Raw genomic sequence first — 12,467 nt, 5'->3', positions numbered from 1 at the left:
AAGGGTATTAAGATTAAGCTAAGTTTCGGATTATGATATGGATTGCAATGCTTACCAAATGGCAGTTTGACATCATTTTCCAATGCAGTAACATGTTCTTTTATATCATCGATACTCAAGTTGCAACCCACAACTTGTAGAGTTCGTGCAACTTTTTCCAGTACATCAGGATCAGTAGCTCTCCACTGATCCTTACTATCCGCAAACTTTATGTCATGCAAAGAAAGAAGGATTCTTTTTCGCGTGTCCATCGGATCAGTTGGAAACCTACAATTTATAATCCAGCTTACTTTTGACTTTCCTGTTCAAAAATAATTATAAGGATGCAGACAAACTTACATTTCATACTCCAGCTCTATCGGTCCACTTAATAATATTAAAAAAAACTTGCGTCAGAACTATTTGGAAATGTGCAAATAATTTCGTATACAAATTATAAGGACAACTAAACCTTGCAGGTGAGCTTCCACATGATTCCGACTGGGTGTTTTCCTTAACCCTTGCAGGTGAGCTTCTTTTCGACCGGGTGTTCAACTGAAAGAATGAGTCAATAAGTCATTGGGAAATTTGTATGCAAAAAACTTGTTGCATATTTGATTTAGTCCCGCCATGAATCAAGCCAACTGGACCGATTAACTTTGGAACACCTCAATTCAACTAAAACAAACCTGTGTTGGACTGGGCCTTCGAGCTGAGAGCGGCGGTACAGTCGAACACGATTCCTCAGTTGACACTGAACGGACATAATGGCTAGTTGTTGAACTGATGGAACGAAGTCCTGCCAAGAAGGAAATAAAATCCATATACATTATGGATCAATGCACAAAAAAAGAGATGTCTTATTTTCGAAATACATAGCCGAGAATAATATCAATTGAATATGATACAAGTTTTTATGAACAAAACAACGTGTAATGGCGTAGGTCGAAAACACAGATTTAGGGTCTCATATGGTCGAAAACACAGATTTAGGGTCTCATATGGTCGAAAGCTTATCAGCTCAAAATTGTTGCCCCCCAAAAAATACAAGTAGCAATACCTAATATTGAACAAGTACAGATCACAATCCCAGATTGCTCTATTCTCCCAGTTACTCAAGGTGTAAGCCAACCCTACTTAATTCTGGAAAGTCATCATGTAGTTGGCCACAAGGAGCACTCAGCTCATATCACAAGTGCGAAAGGGTGTTAATTGTTGACTAAAAGCCCCAAGACATGCCTATGGTAAGTTCTTTCGGTCTCACAAGTTATGAAAATTGTGAGAGCAACATGACAGCCAAAGGTAACAGACAACAAGCACTCTCTGCACAGCACAAAGAAATAGCGGTCCGTCAGAACTGAGGGGTCCTGGCGGACAGTCCGCCAGGCCCTCTCAGTTCTGATTGTTACAGCATAATCCTGTGTTTGTCTCCACCCGTTCTTTCGTTACTTCTAATCAAGCAAAGAGAAAATAGGGAGGTTATTAAAAAAAATCAACATGCCTTGGTTACCAATCAGTCACTGAATAATATAGCTTCTTGCTGGATCAGCCTTTTTTAGATAATCAACCTGAAATCAACATGCATAAGGTGGGATGCGAGTGGTAATGGAGAAACAAGTAGCGAGATCTTTAAAATGAATGACTTGTGTGCAACTACATTGAAAAGTCAGAGGCAGACATTCTCAGCACACGCCGGGGCCGGGGCCGCGGCGGCGGCGGCGGCGGGGCGTAGCCGGGGGCACGGCTGCGGTGGGGGCGCCGGCCGGGGCCGCGGGGCGGGAGAGCGGAGCGCGGGCCGGGCGGGGCCGGCCGGGGCCGCGGGGCGGGAGAGCGGCGGCGGCGCGGGCGGCGGCGGAACGCGGGCGGGGGCGCGGGTCGGGCCGGGGGCGGGGCGCGGGCCGGGGCGCGGGCGGGGGCGGGCGGGCGGGCGCGGGCGGCGGCCGGGAACGCGGGCGGGGGCGCGGGCGGGGGAGCGGCGGCGGCGCGGAGGGGGCGGCGCGGGCACGGGCGGCGGCCGGGAACGCGGGCGGCAGCGCGGCGGGGGCGGCGGGGGCGGCGCGGGCGGGGCGTCGGGGGCGCGGGCCGGGCGGGGGCGCGGCGCGGCGGGCGGGCGGGCGGGCGCGGGCGGGGGCGCGTGCGGGCGGCGCGCGGCGGCCTGGAACGCGGGCGGCGGCGGGCATGGGCGGCCGGGAACGCGGGCGGGGGAGCGGCGGCGGCGCGGCGGGGGCGGCGGGGGCGGCGCGGGCGGGGGAGCGGCGGCGGCGCAGCGGGCCCGGGGGGGGGGTGGCGGCTCAATCGAAGATAGCGGGGCCGGGGCGGGGCTTTGCCGATGCCGCGGATCGGAGGCACTCGGCAAACATGGGGTTTTGCCGAGCGCCAGATCTAGGGCACTCGGCAAACAAGCGGGTTTATCTCGCTCGCCCACCGCCCACGCCCACGCCCGCCGCCCGCGCCCGCCGCCCACGCCCACGCCTGGCCGCCGCCGCCCGCGCCCGCCGCCCCCGCCCGCGACCGCCGCCCACGCCCGCCCGCCGCGCCGCCCACGCCCACGCCGCCGCGCCCGCCGCCCACGCCCACGCCGCCCACGCCGCCCACGCCCACGCCGCCGCGCCCGCCCACGCCGCGCCCGCCCACGCCGCCCACGCCGCCGCGCCCGCCCGCCCACGCCGCCGCGCCCGCCCACGCCGCGCCCGCCCACGCCCACGCCCGCCCGCCGCCGAGGCCGTGGGCTCGCCGCCCCGAGGCCGCTGGCTCGCCGCTCCGAGGCCGCGGGCTCGCCGCCCCGAGGCCACCGACGCCGCTGCTCACACCCCGACGCCGCTGCTCCCACACAGCAGTCTTCCCAACGCCGTCGTCTCGCCGGGGAGCGCTCCTCGGGTGCTGTCGCCGACCGTCCGTCCGCCGCCGGCAACGTCGCCTCCAGTCTAGGTGACGACCCCGCCTTGCTAGTACATAAGATGATTGCAATGCTTGTGAAGTATGTGTTCGCGTATGCCCGATAGATCTACCCCTTGTGGATTGGAGATTTGAAAAGGATATTAAAAGGAAACAATTGCTTAATTATAGTAATGATTTCGGAGTTTGTGAGTTAAGAAGTGAGCTAAACATTATTGACTATAGGAGTGTTGAATGAAATGTTGCACACCTGCTTGGCTAGTAGATAATTTCTTATTTAAGCAAAAAGAATCTCCAAAATGATGCATGCTTTGTTTGTGAAAATCTCGATTTCTCTTGGTTGTTGATCTAAAGTGGTAAACTTTTTTTAGGTTGCCTTGAAAACTGTGTTTTATTTGTGTTCTGCTTTGTCTCATATGCAGCCAATCATCCCTCTAAGATATCTAAAAGTTTGGATCAATCCCTTGGAACGAAGGTTTTTTGGCTGGCTGAGAGGTCCTGGCGGACTGTCCGCTAGTACTGGCGGATAGTCCGCCAGGACATGTCTCGGTCAGCCAGCAGAATTGAGCATTTTTCTTTCATCCAACGTATCTCTTCGTGGGCCCATCGTCTATAGAGACTTCGTATTAATTTAGTTTTACTAGACTTTTATCATATATAATTGATATTAACTAGTTTTCGTTGTGTATAGTAGACGATGGAGGACCGTAGGTGGATGTACACTGGTCACCGTAGTAAGAGAGATGTCAGCCCTGAGTGGATTAAGAACACCAATGAATTCTTGGAACAGGCGTGGGGCGAGAATGCTAAAGGAGCGGCTAGAATTTTCTGTCCATGCAGCAAGTGTGCTAACAGGAAAAGACAAACACAGGATGTCATGGGGGAACATCTCTTCCTTAATGGATTTACGCCAAACTATACCCGGTGGATCCATCATGGTGAAGGCCATCGTAGGAGAGAGGACGTGGTGAGACCACGTGTCGAGGATTGTGATGCTGAGGCTGGTGTAGTGGACATGTTAGATGACTATCATGAGGCACGTGTTGCTGAAGAACTTGTAGAGGAGGAGCCTGAGGGGTCCGCAAAGGCGTTTTACGATATGTTTGCCTCAGCACAGAAACCCCTTCACGGACATACAAAAGTTTCTCAGCTGGATGCCATTGGACGAGTAATGGCGTTGAAGTCGTGGTACAGCCTGAGCAGAGACACCTTGATGGTATAGTGACAGTTATTGGCAGCCTGCTTCCAGAGGGTCACATCCTGCCAAAGAGTATGTACGAGTCACAGAAACTTCTTCGTGCACTCAAGATGCCGTATGACAAGATACATGCCTGTCCGAACGGATGTGTCCTGTTCAGGAAAGAATACGCGGAAGAAAAGTACTGTCCGAAGTGTAAATCCTCTAGGTTCTTGGAGGTTGACTCTGGTGATGGCAACAAGAGGCAGCTTGATATCCCCGTGACAATCCTACGTCACCTGCCGGCCATACTGAGGATCCAACGGCTGTACATGACTGAGGAATCCGCGAAACAGATGACATGGCATAAGAAAGGGAAATGATACAATCCTCACAAGATGCTACATGCATCAGATGGTGAAGCATGGACCTACTTTGATAGCATTCATCGGGACAAAGCCAGTGAGGCTCGTAATGTTCGTATTGCGCTGGCAATTGATGGATTCAATCCGTATGGAGCGATGGCTGCCACATACACATGTTGGCCCATGTTTCTGATTCCCCTCAATCTCCCCCCAGGCATAGCATTGCAACGACAAAACGTGTTGTTATCGTTGATTATTCCTGGACACCCGGGGAAAAATATGGGTGTGTTCATGGAGCCGCTGATTGATGAATTGGTCCATGCTTGGGAGGAAGGGGTATGGACATATGATCGGGCCACAAAGACCAACTTCAAGATGCATGTTTGGTATCAATACTCTCTGCACGATTTTCTGGCGTATGGGGTCTTCTGCGGGTGGTGTGTTCACGGCAAATTCCCATGTCCGGTATGCAAGGAACGTCTTAGGTTCCTTTGGTTGCAGAAGGGTGGTAAGTATGTTGCGTTCGACAAACATCGACAGTTCCTACCTCTTGACCATCCATTCAGACGAGACATCAAAAACTTTACAAAAGGTGTTACAGTGACAGACCTCGCAAGTCCGATGAGGACTTGTGCCGAGATTCGTCAGCAGATAGATGGTCTCTTGATCAATCCAGAGGGTGGCTTTGTGGGATATAGTGAGCAACATATGTGGACTCATAAGTCGGGCTTGACTCGGCTCCCGTACTATGACGACCTGCTCCTTCCACACAACATTGATATGATGCACACTGAAAAGAATGTTGCTGAAGCACTTTGGGCAACAATCATGGATATTCCCACGAAGACAAAGGACAATGTTAAGGCTAGGTTGGATCTAGCAATATTGTGTGACAGACCAAACTTAGAAATGAGGCCTCCTGCACGAGGAAAGACATGGAGAAGGCCTAAGGCCGATTATGTCTTGAGCAAGCCCCAAAGGATAGAAGTACTACAATGGATCAAGGCGTTGATGTTCCCTGATGGCTATGCAGCTAATCTGAGTAGAGGAGTCAACTTGTCTACTTTGCGAGTCTTAGGTATGAAGAGTCATGACTACCACATATGGATTGAGCGGCTTCTTCCAGCGATGGTTCGAGGTTATGTCCCTGAGCATGTCTGGCTGGTACTTGCAGAGTTGAGCTACTTCTTCCGCACACTTTGTGCAAAGGAGTTATCACGGACCTTAGTTGCAGACTTGAAAAGAATCGCACCGGTGTTGTTATGTAACTTGGAGAAGATCTTTCCACCCGGATTCTTTAATCCGATGGAGCATATGATATTGCATCTCCCGTATGAGGCACGAATGGGGGGTCCCGTGCAGGGTCGGTGGTGCTATCCAATTGAGAGATGCCTAAAGGTTATCCGAAAGAAATGTGGAAATAAAAGCAAAATTGAGGGTTCCATTGCCGAGGCATACATTCTGGAGGAGGTGTCGAACTTTACATCAGTATACTATGGTGACAACCTACCTAGTGTGCATAATCCACCGGCTCGTTACAATGCAAGCGAAAATGACTCGAGACTCAGCCTTTTTCAAGGTCAGCTTGGAACTGCAAGTGGTTCGACCACCAAGAGGTTGAGTCATCAAGAGTGGTGTCGGATCATGCTGTATGTGTTGACCAACCTTGACGAGGTGACACCGTACATGCAACAATTTATTCAAGAATTCTGGCGTCAATCAAGGGATATCACGGAGCAGGAATTAGATACCCTGCTCAAACAAGGTGTAGGAAATGGATCCCCCAATTTTATTTCTTGGTTCAAACAGAAGGTACGGTCCAATCTAGCCCGTACTTAGCTTTTCACTCTAAGTTGTTTTTACTTAGTTTGTCCAATCGTACTTGAACTTGCAGGGCGTTAGCGATGCGACCTTGAGTGCCGAGTTGAGACAGGTGGCCGGTGGCTTTGGATATAAGGTCAAGTCATATTCTGGTTATGACGTGAATGGATATCGTTTTTGTACAAGCAGTCATGAGGATTGTCGACCCAATCGAAAGACCACAAATTCTGGGGTGTCTACTCCCGGCCTTGATGGGATTGAGTATTATGGAAGAATTGAAGAAATATACGAACTCAGCTACTATGGTTCGAAACCACTTAATCCCGTGATATTCAAATGTCATTGGTTTGACCCTCAAGCAATGAGACGGACGCATTCTAATGTTGGGCTAGTCGAAATTCGACAGGATTCAGTCATGACCATAGACGATGTCTATGTTGTTGCTCAACAGGCTATACAAGTTTATTATCTCCCATATGCGTGTGAAAGCAAAGAGCATCTTAAGGGTTGGTATATTGTGTACAAGACATCACCGCACGGTAGAGTACCTGTCCCTAACGATGATGATTACAACTTAGATCCAAACATATATGACGGAGAGTTCTTTCAAGAAGAGGGGCGACAAGGGCGATTCGAGATAGAATTAACCGAGGCAAACGAAATGGAAGTTGAAGCGGTTGATGATGCGGGGGAGGAGGAAGAGGTGCAGAGCGTTAAGGATTTACACATGCTAGAACGACTACAAGTAGACAATGCAAATGAAGACACCGAGTCTTCTGATCTTATTGGTTACGACATGATTGATAGTGATGATGAGGACTATGATCCAGCTAATCCCGACTACGATGAATATTTTTAGTCAATGTAAGACTATATTATTACGTATTGATGTTCTATTTTCTTCATGTATTTATCTAAGTATGTATTATATATTTATCTGTACTTATTACGTAATTATGGTTGTTGATCTAAAGTGGTAAACTTTTTTTATGTTGTCTTGAAAACTGTGTTTTATTTGTCTTCTACTTTGTCTCATATACATCCAATCATCCCTCTAAGATATCTTAAAGTTTGGATCAATCCCTTGGAATTAAAGAAGGTTTTTTGGCTGGCTGAGAGGTCCTGGCGGACTGTCCGCCAGGAATGGCGGACAGTCCGCCAGGACAGCTCGGGATCAGCCAGCAGAACTGATCATTTTTCTTTCATCCAAAGTATCTCTTCGTGGGCCCATCGTCTTATGTCCGTGGGAGGCTGTCCAAAACCCCCTATACCTCTTGGATGAAGCTCCTCTATCTCTATTCATCCACATAACACAACTCGGTTTTCTTTATGTATTTATCTTGGATGAAGCTCCTCTATCTCTCTTCATCCACATAATTATTATGTAATTATGTTCTATTTTCTTTATGTATTTATCTAAGTATGTGTTATATATTTATCTGTACTAATTAATTTTCTTTTAATTGCAGGGGATTCACCAGAGATGGTGGGCCGCGGGATGAAGAAGAGTGTAGCGGCCCTTCACAAGAGGTTTTCGGGGGGGAGTAGTGAGCCGACGTCCGGGGCGGCTGAGGGACCGTCTTACAGGAGGAGGAGGGGAGTGGCAGGAGGGCGATGACACAGGCGCCGCCGGAGGAGGAGCATGCGCTCCCGGAGGAGGAGGTGCCTCCCGGAGGAGGAGGTGCCGCCGGAGGAGGAGGAGCAGGCGCTCCCGGAGGAGGAGGAGCAGGCGCTCCCGGAGGGGAGGACGAGCAGGCCGACCAGGTGGTCCACCAGGAGGGGCCAGGGGACGACGAGCAGGCGGACGAGGAGGGCACGGAGGCCTCTGCTTCGTCAACCGTCTACCAGCGAGGTCCGGCGAGTCTCCCCCAGCGACCGATTCCTGAAGCAAAACGCCCGATCATAGCTCCCCAAGGGGATAAGTAAGTAAATTTACATGTTTTCAGTACATGTTTACGTTATAATTTCAATTTTGTGGTAGAAATTAAAAATTTTTATCAATCACCTGTGCAGGAACTGGATAGTTGTGGAGAGGCCCGTTGGTGCTCACAGACGCCATGTGAATGGCATCTTGGGTCTTCTGGTTAGGGATCACTTCCCTGGCCTGGTCACGTTGGCCGGAGAGCCGTGTCCGGCCTATACGTGGGAGCACTACCGGGCCGTCCCCGACATGCGGGATGTTGCCGGCAGACAGTGGCCCAACTTGGCTGAGCGAGTGAAGGGCGAGCTTTGGGTAAGTGATCAATATATCGCATTCGTTGCACATCCTTGATAATATGATTGAAATAATGATATCGTGTTTATTGCAGGATTTCTACAGACTACAGGCCGGGATGGACGCGCAGGCGGATGTGGTTGCCGAGTATCGCTGCAAAAAGCTCGTTACCGACATGTTCTACGAGCAGCGCCTCCAGTCAATCATCAACTACCACGCCGTCGTCCTTGGACAGAAGGTCACCAAGGCGCAAGCAAGAACTATGACGTTGACTGAGGAGCAGTACTTGCAGGTAAATACCAAAATTTGATTTATTTGAACATTAAGTTGGCTTAATGTCCTCTACTAATATGTCTTCTACTTGTTGTCATGTAGATGGTTCCTCATTGGTGTGCCCACTTTCCTGAGTGCTGGTAGCAGATAGTTGCTAAGTGGTTATCCGACGACTGGAACGCTGTGCACCAGGAGCGTCGTGAGCACCGTCTGACTATGGCCGGTGTGCCACACCACCAAGGCAACCGTAACCTGACCGAGTACGCCCAAGCATGGCTACGCGACTTTACTTGTTTTGTGGTTATTCAACTATGCATGATTTCTCATCATCTTGTTTCTCGCAGTCGGCGGCACATGGAGGGCAGCAGTGCAACAAATTCATGGCGTATGCTCTATCCCACAAGGGTAAAGCGACATCCAGCGTCAGCTACAACGCGGATGATGGGCCTGAGGCGTACAGCAACCCGAGCATCTATACTCGCCTCAATGAGTACACATCGATGGCGAGGGAGGTGCACGGGCCAGAGTACGATCCGACCCAGGAGGATCTTGACGCTGAAATTGTCATGAAGGTCGGAGGAGGAAAGAAGCATGGACGGTACTGGATTTGCGACGGCGCGATCGACTCCTCTTCTACTCCGACTCTATCTCAGATAAAAGCACGGCAAACGAGCTCGAGTGCAGGCATCCGACCTCGTCCGGACAGTTCGACGAGCCAAGTCCAGGCACTCCAGGTTGTTGCTTGTTCATACGTTTTTTATCTATTATATTACATAACTTCGCTTTTGTATTATTGTAATATTGGGGTAAAAATTTTGCAGGCTCAGCTGCAAGAAGAGAGGAGAGAACGTATGGAGTTGGAGGCAAGGATGAGGGCGGAGATGGAGGCCGAGCGGGAGGCTGACCGACAGAGGATGGCGAGCATGTTCGCGTACATTCAGAGTCTTGGCGCCGCGACGGGTCTACCTCCGCCACCTCCCTTCGTCACCCCACCTAGACCACCCACCGATCCGTTTTCTACTTCAGTGAGTATGCAATGTTCAATATGTCGTTTATTTTGTCGTTTCACTCATACATTTCATCTATATGTTGCAGAATCAGTCGGCGGCCTCCAATGATCCGTATATTTCTCCAAATCAGACCAACCAGAACAACTAGCCACCTTCGGCATAGATGATGGAGTTATTTGCATTTGAGACTTAGCTAGACTGAATGTACTTTGATTGTTCATTGTGTACTTTGTGATATACTTGGCTACAGTGAATGTGCCTACAAAGTTTGAGCCCCAGTGGATTAATTCTTGACGTCACTAGTTTTCGCGGTAACAATCAGGCCTGAGAGTGCCTGGCGGACAGTCCGCCAGGCACTCTCAGGCCTGATTGTTACTGCATAATCCTGTGTTTGTCTCCATCCGTTCTTTCATTACTTCTCCTTCTAATCAAGCAAAGAGAAAATAGTGAGGTCATAAAAAAAAATATTTGCCGAGTGCTGCCTCCAGTGGCTCTCGGCAAAGAGGCAGGACGGCGCAGTTCTGGATGCCCTCTTTGCCGAGTGCTATTGACCGGGCTCTCGGCAAAGAAGGCGTCCAGGGTGGGCGTTGACGCGGTCCTTTGCCGAGAGTCTGACGGCGACACTCGGCAAAGGATCCGTCCACGGTGGCGCGCCGTGACGGCTACTTTTCTTTGCCGAGGGCCGCTTTTGGCTCTCGGTAAACATTTTGCCGAGAGCCCGATGAGAAGCTCTCGGCAAAGTATCCTTTGCCGACCCCGGCTTCCCCGAGAGCCCTTTGCCGAGTGGGGCTCTCGGCAAAATTTTTGCCGGGTGCCTTTACGTCTTTGCCGAGTGCTCGGGGCACTCGGCAAATCAGCCGCGTCCGGTAGTGTAACGCGCTCTACCAGAGTATCTTTTAGACGTGGAAGGTGCCTGTGTGGATTTAGTTACTGTTTTGGCGGGTGGTTTGCCTGAGTACATGATTGAGATCTTCTGTTGGCTGGGCCCAGGGTGTTTGGATTCCCTACTCTCGAGTTAGTTAACTTCATGGTGGTTCAAAATGCATGCAGAACCTTCTGCAGTATAACTGAAAACTCAATCACCGTACACGCGGTTGTTTTGAGCGTTGTATAAAACCTAGGCCAAATAATAGTCTTTGATCCAATATGATTCACAGGGGTACCACTCTTACCAAAATATGAGGAAATAAATAACAAAGTTCCAAGACCTTTATTCATCACAAAGCCATTCAGAGACAGTGCAAACAACACGCAAACAGCAAAGCGGTAACTTAAAGAAGCTCACTTAGACGGACAGCTATGGGAATCCATCCATCAGCTACTGCTAAAGTACTGATCGGTAGGGCCCCTAGCTACTTTATTGTATTAAACTGCACACAGCTGAGTAATCAAACAGCAGCACAAGGCATTAAGGTGGCCACCAGCATGCATGCCCAACGGTTCCGGCCGGTAGTACCGTTGGTAGCATAATGTGTTGCATCTATGGCTGGGCACCCACGTATGCCCCGAGAGAGTTGAGCACCCCGCCGGAATGAGCAAAGAAGCCGACGATGGCGCCCTTATGCAATGGTATCTCAAAACCCTTCCCAGCTGCCGGATCACCGTACGGCCCGTATGGCTCCCCGTCGCTGGTGACAAAAGTCAGCGATTTGACATTGTTGTCGAATGTGCCGGAGAGGTTGGCCAAATACGCACCTGCTGGAAAGGTAAACTAACGACGATTTTGGCACATTAGAATAGGTTGGTACATTAGCTATAACAACGTACAATGAATCGACAAGAACATACATACCGTAGCTTTTGAGCCTGCAGCTGTGCCCCACGTATCGACGGACGTAGTTGACCCCTGGTCATTTTCATACGAGAAGGAGATGCCGTTGATGTGTCCACCGGCACCGTCCTTGCTGCTATAAACAGTAACGCTCTGAAGTTTCTTGGATGTCCCGGTCATGTCGTGCGATGTACCCTGAGCACCACCGAACGGGCCGACGGCAATCATCGCCTGCATGTACATATGCATCCATATGGGTAAATATAACTAGCGAGCGAGCTAGCAGGTTACTGTAGCTAGCTGTACGTAGAAAACCTAGCTAGCTGCAGTGCACAGGTAGTCTTTCCCTAGCTCGGCCAGCATATGATAGATCAGTTCAGAAAAGCAATAATTAATGCGCTATTTATGGATCTAGAGAACTGATGATGCATGCATAGTACTGTACATGACAGACAATCATCAACTGAGACACAGCTTAAAGTTCCTACCATTGATGGGAGTTTGCTAAGTACGCAGTGGATGCCACGAGCTAGCTAAGGGATGTCACGAGCGTGCTTTGCTGCCCGGATCTTGTTGCTCTATGAACTAACGGGGATGCACGCCTATTTATAGTGCTGGTGAGCTGCTGGTGCCCGGTCCGTCTCTCTAGTGACGACAATATAACACGCAAGCATACATATGAGTATTGGATCATCAACGGCCTGGTGTAGCCAATAATTTCAAAAGACAAATTAACTAATGAGCCATTGCTTCGATCAGTCTCTCCCTGGTCAGCCGCGTCCTAGTTTAATCTACCTTGCAGCTAGTGGCGCCGTTCTAGTTTATTTAATCTACCTTGACTAGGGCTGGAGACTACTGTGCATGGGTGCAGGTTGCAGGATGCTTCCTTGCTCGAACCTTGCCCAATGCAAGTAGGAAATACAGATTCTTGCACGATCTAGACGAATCAAGAAATAATGCA

At 50.4% G+C, this 12,467-nt stretch overlaps 1 protein-coding gene across 2 annotated transcripts; it reads right to left on the bottom strand.

Moving 5' to 3' along the window:
* Positions 1-10,941: 10,941 nt before the first annotated feature.
* LOC112878659 (protein GOS9-like) lies at positions 10,942-12,159 on the bottom strand. Of its 2 annotated transcripts, none has more exons than XR_003225820.1 (3): positions 11,995-12,159; positions 11,528-11,737; positions 10,942-11,433 (listed from the first exon to the last, which is right to left on the bottom strand). XR_003225820.1 is itself a non-coding variant. In XM_025942899.1 (3 exons), exons 1-3 carry the CDS (start codon positions 11,995-11,997, stop codon positions 11,216-11,218), a joined length of 444 nt encoding a protein of 147 aa, XP_025798684.1. In that variant the 5' UTR covers positions 11,998-12,159; the 3' UTR covers positions 10,942-11,215. The 2 variants fall into 2 exon arrangements, 1 of the variants encoding a protein (XP_025798684.1); XM_025942899.1 differs by having other exon boundaries at positions 10,942-11,446.
* Positions 12,160-12,467: the final 308 nt, after the last annotated feature.

The sequence above is a fragment of the Panicum hallii genome, unplaced genomic scaffold (assembly GCF_002211085.1).
Source record: "Panicum hallii strain FIL2 unplaced genomic scaffold, PHallii_v3.1 scaffold_281, whole genome shotgun sequence".
NCBI lineage: Eukaryota > Viridiplantae > Streptophyta > Magnoliopsida > Poales > Poaceae > Panicum > Panicum hallii.
Note: the sequence above shows the minus strand (reverse complement) of the source record. Positions and strands in the feature narration are given on the sequence as shown.